Source organism: Centroberyx gerrardi, chromosome 9 (genome assembly GCF_048128805.1).
Source record: "Centroberyx gerrardi isolate f3 chromosome 9, fCenGer3.hap1.cur.20231027, whole genome shotgun sequence".
Taxonomy (NCBI): domain Eukaryota; kingdom Metazoa; phylum Chordata; class Actinopteri; order Beryciformes; family Berycidae; genus Centroberyx; species Centroberyx gerrardi.
The window spans coordinates 9,465,551-9,476,857 of NC_136005.1; the positions used below are offsets into that span (position 1 = coordinate 9,465,551).

The 11,307-nt window shown below is 41.4% G+C and overlaps 2 protein-coding genes across 3 annotated transcripts; one reads left to right on the forward strand and one right to left on the reverse strand.

Annotated features, from left to right (window-relative positions):
* Positions 1-1,198: 1,198 nt before the first annotated feature.
* Positions 1,199-6,482, reverse strand: sele (selectin E). 2 transcript variants are annotated; one of them, XM_078285685.1, is made up of 16 exons: positions 6,421-6,482; positions 6,202-6,280; positions 5,697-6,101; positions 5,400-5,504; positions 5,103-5,303; positions 4,687-4,878; positions 4,348-4,536; positions 4,039-4,224; positions 3,656-3,847; positions 3,314-3,502; positions 3,005-3,190; positions 2,651-2,860; positions 2,342-2,521; positions 2,098-2,230; positions 1,909-1,976; positions 1,199-1,808 (listed from the first exon to the last, which is right to left on the reverse strand). In XM_078285685.1, exons 1-15 carry the CDS (start codon positions 6,421-6,423, stop codon positions 1,916-1,918), a joined length of 2,511 nt encoding a protein of 836 aa, XP_078141811.1. In that variant the 5' UTR covers positions 6,424-6,482; the 3' UTR covers positions 1,199-1,808; positions 1,909-1,915. The 2 variants fall into 2 exon arrangements, with proteins under 2 accessions (XP_078141811.1, XP_071773717.2); XM_071917616.2 differs by lacking the exon at positions 2,651-2,860.
* A 2,953-nt stretch (positions 6,483-9,435) lies between these two features.
* On the forward strand, positions 9,436-11,307 carry LOC139926055 (14 kDa phosphohistidine phosphatase). The gene is made up of 3 exons (XM_071917629.2): positions 9,436-9,640; positions 10,086-10,210; positions 10,360-11,307. The coding sequence occupies exons 1-3, from the start codon at positions 9,436-9,438 to the stop codon at positions 10,450-10,452; spliced, it is 423 nt and encodes a 140-aa protein (XP_071773730.2). The 3' UTR covers positions 10,453-11,307.

Genomic DNA, 11,307 nt, shown 5'->3' on the forward strand with positions numbered 1-11,307 from the left:
CCTCCTCTAAGGTGCTGACATAAGAGACTCTAAATTCGGTGAAACAAACAATGATCTGTAAAATGGATTACCACTGTAACATGCCCCCTTCTCCCCTGCATACCTCTTGTTGTTATATAACTGTTCTGACTGTCCTGACCCCTGGAATGGGGCTGACAGAGGCAGACAGGATGTGGATCTGGACTGTATGTGGGGGTGTTTCAGCCTGGACCCCCTGAAAAGGCCTGAGTCATCGAAAAACACTTCAGTGTCCTGTCATGTCAAGACAAATGTCAGCGCTCAGAGTGTGGGTGTAGCTTGGCATTGTGTGTGACAGATTAACGGATGCCCCCTCTCCGACTCATGCTGCACCGATTCCAGTATAGTGAAAAGACTGATAACCTCAAATATCTGTTGTGTACTTTCATATGTAGGCCTAGTTTGAAATGTCACTGCAAAAAAATATTAAGGCACTTAAAAACATAAGTTTCCTTGCTGCCTTAAAATTGTGAGTTGACTGAAATAGTACTGAATAGTTAGGTCAAAGATCATTAGTTGTTATAATGTAGAAAAACTGAGTGAACTTAAAACAATAAGTTCAGTCAACAAATGTCTACTCATGCTGACAAGTGTTCACAAGTTGAATGCATTAATTGATGAACTGCAGTCCACTGTTACTTATTCTTTAGTGAGGAGGTGTTAGTGCGAGTTGCTCATATTTCACATGATTGTTACACTGGTATAAAGTATGCAGCTGTAATACACAGCACTTTTTTTAATCAGAAATTGACCTATGATTCACCTAAAATACACAAGTCTCCATCCTGTAACTTCATTCAAACCAGAAGAGAAGAAGGAAGAGTTTCTGGAGAGTTACTGTAAACCAAATGCAGTGCATACTGAAGTCTGCTAATAAGCTAACAGTGTTTCTTAATAAACTAATGGTCAGTTTAGTGAATGCTTTATGAGGTGTTCTTTCAACTCATAATTTGAAGTGAACTCATGATTATAAGTCATGAGTCATGAGCTCATAACTGGCATTTATAAGTTGAAATTGACAAACACATGTATATACATTGTGTTAATTGATAAAGATTAGTTGATTTCACTAAATTGCACTTTACTGATCAGCATACAGCAAGACTCATAAATATTGAATTATGAATAATAGAAGTGATTGATGATTTGAAGTTTTTATTAAGAATAGAATCAACACTCATTTTAACATACAAATATAAGAATTAACATTTCACATGCAATAACCAACTGCTCAATAAATAGTACATAAATACTGAAATCAATATATTGAAATCTTTCACAGTTTTACAATGACATGGAAACCACTGTATTATGCAACATCGTATTACACATTACAACACAGCGTGAGAAATGCAGAAATCTGTAAAATATCTATAACAATTATAATAACATCAAAATAAGCACTTTTCCAGCATAATCATTTCGCAGTAGAACAATATGTTCAATATAAAACTCCCCTTGGGAGGAAATATATGTCAGAACAAATCATGGATCATTTCTTTTTCAAATACAAAAGCATATATACAGTATACAACCACCAAACACAGAGGCCTAAAAGAAGGCTTTTCTCTCACCCATAACTCAGTAAAACAGCATAGATTGATAGCCCTGACATAGTGGGTTTTCATATTAACAAGCTTGATGCTAATGTGAATTATTCATACTTTGATCAAATTAGAATGAATCACAGTCAGACGTAGATGTAGAAAAAATTATTGATTGTCCTGTGTTGTCCTTTTCTGCAGACGTCACTGTTAACTCCATTGTAACAAAGTGGATTCAGGAGAATTCTGCAAAAACAAAAAAGAAGTCCATGTTAAAAACCTTAACCCTCTTTACCTCTTGTCATAGAATTAGACACAGTGTCACCTAAGTATGCAGTGAATTTACCTGTGCTCTATATGAGGCTGTCAACGCTGTTTTTGTAGACCTGTGGATGGTCCTCTATGTCTGAACTGCTGTAAGACAAGACAACAGAAGATGATGAGCTTTGCAGTTGAACACAGTGATATAATTATACTCAGCAAAAAAAGTAAGTAAGCATCCAATCTAACAGTGGTGAACAGTTGCTTAACTAACCTGTTAAGCTCAAAATTGCTTCTTTTCAGCTTGAGGCGTTTCAGCAGCCAGAGAGCCAGGGACAGACCAGATAAAGACGCAGCACCTCCTGCTGCCAAGCCCATGGTAGTGGGGTTCAACTTAGATGGAGCAGCTGTGGAAATACAATCAAATGTGAGACATGAGGGACTGCTATTTTAACCATTCAAGGCTCACAGAAATGTAAAGCTATTATTCCTCTTATATTTTTCTTTGTTTCTTTTACCTTGGCAAATGGGTTCCTCTCCGGTCCAGTTGCCATGGCGATCACAGATCACAACCTCATATCCATGCAATGTGTGGTCTTGGTTGCACGTGAAGGAGCACTGAGAGTTGTAGATCAGCTCAGCGTCTGAGCAGTTGATTCCACCGTTAACAGGAGCCTCAAGCAAGGGGCATCTCACTGCTGTAGGAAAAGACAGAGGGGATGAATGTGTTAACTGATGCAACATTGAAACAATGCCACAAAACCTTCCAATATCCAGTTAAAGTGGATATTTTAAATAGTGCAAGTAACATGGGTACATCTGTGTACCTGTGCAGGTCGGCGGAGTAGAGGTCCATTGGCCTGACAGTGCGCACTCCATGCTGAGTGCACCTTGGAGCTCATGGCCATCGTCACAGCTGAAGGTACAGACTGTGCCCTGCGGATGGGGCGTCCCGGCAGAAACAGATGAGGAGAGAGAAGGGGCCACACACCTGATCTGGCCTCCCACAGGAGCCGCAGGAGGAGCACACTGTAGCGCTGAAAGGAAAATGACAGAGAGATGTTATTACATAGCACAAAAACAGACACATCCTACAGTGACTGTGGTAAATAAAAATATGTGAAGCTACATGAGTAAGTAGAAGTGTTAGTGGCACAGATTTATAGAACATGTTACCGTACCTTTGCAGGTAGGCATGTCTGCTTTCCACTCTCCATCCTCAGAACACTGAACAGTGGGCGCCCCCTGCAGTTCAAAGCCTGCATCACAGCTGAAACTGCAGGTGGAGTCTGGTCGTAGTTCATTGAAGGGGTGGCTGCACTGGGTGAGCAGGTGAGACTCTCCCTCTGGTTTCTGGCAGGTGATAGCTAACAGAGTGAAATGAGAGGAGAAATTATATTTTGAATGCGTGCCACAAATCCACAGCAAAAGAAAGTTTGTATGAATCATATTTCTAAGATGATGGAATGACATCTGAAGCACATCCTCACCTTCACAACGAGGCATCTCCTCACTCCACTCAGCTGCTGACGTGCATGTCGCTGTGCTCGATCCCACCAGCCGGTAGCCCGCTGCACAGCTGAAGCTGCAGGTGTTGCCATAGATGAACCTCAGCTCTACATCCTCTCCGCAGCTGACAACTCCGTTCTCTGGCTCCTGGAGAACAGGGCATTGGACAGCTGCAAAACAGAAGGAGAACAGAGGAGTTTAACAGTCAGCCTGTCAAAAAATGAAATAGCTTTCCCATTGTTATTAACAGGCTAAAATGCAAGGCAACACAAATACGATTCAGGTTGTAACAATCCTGCAGGATAAAAAATATGGGGCCGTACCAATACAGAATGGCTGTGAGTCATTCCAAAGTCCTGACGCTTCACATTGCAGGCTGTTGGACTGGGAGCCAACCAGTACATAGCCTTCCTCACAGGAAAACACACAGGTGGACTGGTAGCTGGAGGAGCCCAGAGGATCGGAGCACTCCATGAAGCCTTTTGCTGGTGTGTACGGCTCATTACACTGAACCACTGTGGGGAAGAGGACCAACAAAAACACATTATAACACATTCCTTCCATTTGATAATTAAATACACATACTCCAAATATTATTACTTGAAATAACAGCATTGATTGACAGTGACTGACTATGGTAAAAACATGTGAAGCTACATGAGGAAGTAGTGTTAGTGGCACAGATTTATAGAACATGTTACCGTACCTTTGCAGGTAGGTATGTCTGCTTTCCACTCTCCATCCTCAGAACACTGAACAGTGGGCGCCCCCTGCAGTTCAAAGCCTGCATCACAGCTGAAGCTGCAGGTGGAGTCTGGTCGTAGTTCATTGAAGGGGTGGCTGCACTGGGTGAGCAGGTGAGACTCTCCCTCTGGTTTCTGACAGGTGATAGCTAACAGAGTGAAATGAGAGGAGAAATTATATTTTGAATGCGTGCCACAAATCCACAGCAAAAGAAAATTTGTATGAATCATATTTCTAAGATGATGGAATGACATCTGAAGCACATCCTCACCTTCACAACGAGGCATCTCCTCACTCCACTCAGCTGCTGACGTGCATGTCGCTGTGCTCGATCCCACCAGCCGGTAGCCCGCTGCACAGCTGAAGCTGCAGGTGTTGCCATAGATGAACCTCAGCTCTACATCCTCTCCGCAGCTGACAACTCCGTTCTCTGGCTCCTGGAGAACAGGGCATTGGACAGCTGCAAAACAGAAGGAGAACAGAGGGGTTTAACAGTCAGCCTGTCAAAAAATGAAATAGCTTTCCCATTGTTATTAACAGATTTTAATGCAAGGCAACACAATTACGGTTCAGATTGCAACAATCCTGATAAAAAAATATGGGGCCGTACCAACACAGAATGGCTGTGAATCATTCCAAAGTCCTGACGCTTCACATTGCAGGCTGTTGGACTGGGAACCAACTAGTACATAGCCTTCCTCACAGGAAAACACACAGGTGGACTGGTAGCTGGAGGAGCCCAGAGGATCGGAGCACTCCATGAAGCCTTTTGCTGGTGTGGACGGCTCATTACACTGAACCACTGTGGGGAAGAGGACCAACAAAACACCTTACAACACATTCCTTCTATTTGCTAATGAAAAACACATAGTCCAAATATTATTTACTTGAAATAACAGCAATGATGGTCAATATTGCCTTTGTGATATGAAATAGTGTAGCCAAAAGGTTTTACACACACAAAGAAAGCAATGACGTCACTTCATTTCTTTATTTTCTGTGGCCTTGCAATGTGCCTCAACTTACGTTCACAGGTAGGAGGTTGCTCGGACCAGTTTCCCAAGTTTCCAGAGGCAGTGCACCTCATGGGGTTTGATGTACTCAGCTGGTATCCGTCCTCACAGGAGTACTGGCATGAGGAGTCATAGGAGTAGTCTCCATGCTTATGAGAACAAATGACACTTGCTTTTTCAGGGACCGTCACCTCGTCTTTTTCACACTGAACAACTGCCAACACAGAAAACAAAGAAGGCGGAATTAGATACGACATCTCTTTGCTGTAATGGAGACTTAAAAAAGTGCAACATCAATGTGTTTTCTTACCGTGCTCACACTTCTCTCCGTAGAAGCCGTCGAAGCACTCACACTTGTGGCTGTTAATGGTCTCTACACATTCCCCATGGTAGCATGAGTCATTCTTACAGGCAGCTGGGGAAAGAAAAGAGAGGTTACTTTCATATGGCCTGCACAAAATCTACAGTTTTTGTAATCTTTGATGTTCAAAAACACCATCAATGAACAGTTTGAAGTTGTCAAATTAATAGATTTCCTGATAATAAACAAGGATTAAGGCAGCTAAGATGAGCAGGTCATGTATCACCATCCATAATTTTTGCTCACCTGAGTAGCACAGAGCTGTCTTCTTCTTCCCACACCTCTCATCGTTCCACTTGCCCGGCTGTATATTCCTCTTAATGTACATCTCCACACAGTCCTCGTTCTTCCCTTCACTATTTCCATTCTTGCCGTTGTTTGGTTCCTTGTCTGCCCAGTTGGTTGCTTCTGTTGTCAGAGACTTGTTGGTGCCTACCCAGGTCCAGACATCTTGGATTTTGCGGATCCCTATCCAGTAGTATCCGTCCTTCCTGGGCAGCCAGCTGTTGAGATGGGCGATCTCATCCTGGTTCTGGATGGCCACCATATCTGTGTAGTGCTTCTGGCACCAGTCTCTGGCTTTTTCCCAATCCATGGTGGTGTCAGAGTAGTTGTAGGACCAGCACTCTACACTCGTCCACATGCACAGCACTGTGGAAGGAGGACAGAGATGCATATTAGTGTCATATCTGAAAAAAACAGTTGAGAGAGTGGGAGTGGGATGCTAAAGGTGATATTTAGATTGACATACTTGAGTAAAGAAAGCTCAGGGTGATCCATGAGGTAGAGATCTTAGATCCACGGGCTTGCTGTAATCCAAAGTAGAACTCCTGGGAACCAAATAAATAACAAATAAAGAAAGGCAAATGGTTAAAATTCATACTTCTGCAATCAAGCAATGAAGGCATTTGCACTAAATAGAAAATTCAAAGCAGTTCAAATGTATCTAATTTGATTGTTCCACACTCACCATTGCCAGTGTATGTGTGATAATCTGCAGCAGGTGCTAGAGTATTTCTTCTAGTCTGAGAGCGACTGAGCAGGAGTTCACTGTGTTTTCTCTGCTACTCTGCTGTTTTTATACACTCCGCCGGCCCAGTCCACTTTTCCTGGAAGCAATCATGGCTGGGCATTTTGGTGGAAATCCCCCCCCACCCACCCACCCGCCACCTTGGAAACTTTCCCTCTCTCTTTTTATGGTCCCACTGTGAAGCAGAGGAATCCTACTGTTTTAGCTGGAATTCCATTGTTATCATTATCATGAATACTATGAATATTGTTATTATTATTGGTAACACTTTAGTTGGCTAGTTGACATTCAACTATCAGAGACAAAAAGTAGATGTTTAACAAAGTGTCACTTGCCTGTTTGCTGCATCTCTACAGGCTATGTAGCCTTAACCTGACCTTAGTCTAACCCTAACCCAATTTTTAAACACTTTCACACTTGTATCACCTGAAACTCAGTAGACATTTTAGTGACACATTAAGTCACTTGCTAGTAAGTTGAATATCAGTATTGGACTATCCAAATAAAGTCTGACCTTATTATTATTGTCATTATTACTATTATTGTTATTAGTGGCATCATTATTATTATCATTATCTTTATCATTATTATTGTTGTGTGTTTTTTCCGATTTAGCACACATTTAGACACATTAGTGTACACATAGCATGGAAGGAATGAATGGCACAACAGGAGAAACATACATTTCCTTGGGAAGGCATGATAGCACACAGCCCATGCTGGACGTAAGAAAGTGAAAGGCGACTATGAAGGAAATTGTCGTGAGCTGTGAAAGCATTTGAGCTTGTAAGAGAGAGTGTGTGTGTGTGTGTGTGAGAGAGAGAGAGAGAGAAAGTGAAAGAGAGTTCCAGTGCCATGGGTATTCGCACTGCTTCCATTTATTAGGATTATTTGGGTATTTTTAGTCATTATTCAGTAAGTCAAAGCAAAGAATGTAATCTTTGACAGTATATGAGGCTTTCTTGTGTTTGTGAACCAGTGTGGGAAAGGGAAGTGTCATGAGTTTGCATGATGGTTCATAAGTGTCAAAGTAATGCATACAGGGTCAGACGTAGTACACAGCGTGCAGACGGAATAGCTGGAGACTGTGGGACGTTGTCTCCGGCTTTCTACACACCTAACACTAAAATAAATCGGCGTCTCTTGTCAAAGGATGTGCTCAGCAAAAGAAGAAAGAAAAATACACAATGAAATGACAGTTAACACACGCTTTGCTAGTATTTTTATGAGGGTCCCGGGAACAGGAAAAGTGTTTTGCCTGTGTGATGCAGTAGTAGAGGCGCCTGTGTTTCTACAAGTGATGGCTCATATCCTTCCTGTCTGACCGAAGGCAGCGGACAGTGTTGAAACCCCCCCCCCACACACACACACACCTCCCTCATTCCAACTATTGACACTCATACACAGCTAAATGCCAAGGGAGGAACTCCATTTCACTGGGATTTGATAAGAACATCCTGCACAGACTCTGATTAAGATGCTTCAATGTTACGTAATGACAGATGAGAAATCAAATAAGTGACAAGTTCCCGATTAGATTTAGCTCACACTTTTATCCAGAGTCCACAGGTTAGGGGTTCAATGTCTTACTCAAGGACACTTCGACAGCCATATTGGCTGTTGACAGACATAGTCAACACCCACTAGACCACACAGACCACACTATTTGAACTTGTTTGTTATTAAGTGTAATATCATGCATATTAGCTACTTATCCAGTGGAAATAAAGATAAGTAATGTAAAGCAATTCTACTATTACTATAACTATTTAGTCTACTATATATAGAATTGGAAAACATGCTGATTCTGTTGATTCCATATTGTTTCTAACTACAGGTGTGTGCAGTTAATTATTAAAGAGAATATAAACTAAATACAAAATTACATTCACAGAAAATTGTGAGCATGCTGATTTTTTTTATTACACAAATTCAACAACGTACAAACAGGAGAGATTACATGCCAAAAAAAGAAATGCTTGAATCAAATCATCAAATGTCGAATCATTAACACAATAAATCAAACCATTTTATTGATTTTACTTCAGTGTCCTATGGAAAGGTGTTTGGGATGATAAAATATGAAATGTTTCCTGAGGAGAGGTTTGTGACTGTCTTGTGAACCTCCTGCAGGGTTCAACCCCGAGACAGAAAGCATCCACCCTGCCGAAGTGTCCTCGAGCAAGACACTGAATCCCTACCAGCTGCAGCGTGCTGCTGTGTAGCTGAGCCTGACCTCTGACCTCCCTGTGGAGGGAAGCAAGCAAGAAGAGAATTTCCCCTTCGTAGATCAATATATTATTACCAAAATAATTAGGCTATTATTATTCTTTTGCCGCAAGGTGAATAGAACTGCTTAAATGTCCTCCAATAAGGCTCTATAACTTGGTCTGATTGCCAAAAGCAAAATGTTTCAACATTTAAGGTTGCACTATGTCAGATTTTATGTAAAAATACACTAAATCACAAAGTGGGATCGCAACAGAGAACAGCATCCCCATCCCCCCTAATTTTGACCCCATAGATTTGCACTATTTGCTCAAAATCCAAAATTTAATTATGATGTTGGGAATGGACATCGAAATGAATCAAAACTTAACAGCAAAATATAAAACTGTCTATAGAGAAACCTGGACTCACCAGCATTAGACCATTAGACACCAGCGTTTGCCCCTTTCTTCCCTTTGGTATAAAACAACCGCCCAGGTAAACATGAGCTGTGGTTTATTAATTTCACAATTTCAATCATGTAAGTTGCATGATTTTGGGGTTTTGAAGTCTGCAAAATTCAAACAGTTCTCTCTTGTTGCCATTTTGGGCCGCCAATGTGCAAAGTTACCTTGCGCAGCTTTAAAAATGTATTGCTGACTGCACCTTTAAAGATCTCCATGGTCTGTTTCTTTAAGACAGGAAACGGACGCCCCAGTCCAAATAAGGCATTAGTGTGAACGCACCATGTTGTCTGTCGGCGGAAGAGGGATCAGACTCTCTGGAGCTCTGCGGACAGCCACAGGCGCAATGGCAGACACTTTGGCTAAAGTCCCCGATGTAGAGATTGATCCAGAGGGAACCTTTAAGTATATTCTAGTCAGGGTGAAAGTAAAAGATGGAGATGTGCATAAAGATATAGTCCGAGGCACTAAAAATGCCGAGTATCACAGTAAGTTCATTATTGTGATAGCTGCTGCTCTACATTCACCGACAGTGCTTCTAGCTGTTTGTCGCCCCTGCTTAAACAATGTCAAATGCATTATTTCAGCTGTAGATAACGTGCAAACGCAGATTCGACACATTGTATTGTTGCAGCATCGACTAGTTTAACCCCTTATAGGGTCTTTATGGTTCACCCAGCTAACAGTTTTGTGCACCAGTAACTGCACATCAAACAGATGCAATGCTTACCAGGCTTCATATTGTAAAATGATACATTGGCTGTTGAAGCACCAGATTTTTGGTTATTAATAGCAGGCTGTAGCTACAACTAGAAGCTTAGATTTGAGACTAATAATGCCAAAGTAGTTTAAATTTGGTCTAAATTTGCTATATTGTTGATTATTCATGGCCATCCATGTAGCCTAACCAACCAGATTGTGTCTGATTTACAGATCATATATTTGAGAAGGTCAACCCAGCCATGGAGGCCTTGGGAATGGAGTGTAAATGCCTTGGAGGAGGGAAGATAGAGCACAACAACACAGAGAAGAAACTGAGGGTGTTTGGAGAATCAACTGTAAGTGATTGCAGAGGAGAAACTTCTGGAGTAGAAGCTAAATTATACTGTAGGCTACATTTGTTATACACAGACACTCACACACACACTACTCCTTTTCAAGCGGATCATTATTTTAATGTGCTAATATCCATGTTTTCTATTTCCAGGCCTTTGGCAAAGCAGACCATTCTGTGTCTGTAGAGAAGTTGAAGAGTGCCTTCGGTGACTATGAGATCACCTGGTCTGATGACAAAAAATAGAGTGGACACCTGCAGAGTAATTTCATCTCACTTTAAACGTCTATCTACATACATATCAATTTGAACATGAATACCACTAGTTAATGCATTGGCCCTCCTGTATCATACACCCAGTAAACAATTCAAATACACCATCCTGCATTTCATTGCTTGCTTTTGATTCTGTGACAGTTCTGTGACGGTTAGTACTACGCTGATAAGTCACACATTTGCACATCAAAGATAACAACAATCATAAGCTGAAGGAGAAAAACTGAGACAGCAGTAAAACAACATGACAAGGAGCAGCACAAAAACTGCTAAAATATATTCACACAAAGTCTAGTTGTGGTAATCCTATTAGAATACAAGCTCTGTGATCTTCAGACGCCTAAAACATAAAAGGACATAACTCTACAAAACGTAATTCCCCTTCTTTAACAAATAAGCCTCCCTTCTAACTTTTACTTGCTGTTTGAGTAGACCACCGGTTTAGGTGGATGCGGTTCAATCAGAGTCGGAGGCTATGAGCCAAGCGTAAAGTCCATACAGGAAGGAGTGCGTGAGTTGGAATCACAGAACATATCCTGTTACTCTGAGGGAAAGTTGCTGTTTGATGAACCAGAAATAGATAAGAGGGACTTTTACTGACTCCCATGGCAATGCTGTTATTTGTGTGTAATGCTAAATAATAATAAACTTCATAGCACTTTCAAAACCGAGGTACAAAGTGCTCCACAGACAATAAAACAATAATAAATAAATGCCAGATATGATTAAAAAAAAACAAGGTTACAGGAGAATAAAATGAGATCATGCTGATTTTTCCAGCCCGGGCTCCCCAGACAGCCTGATCCTCTTTGTTCTTTTATTCTT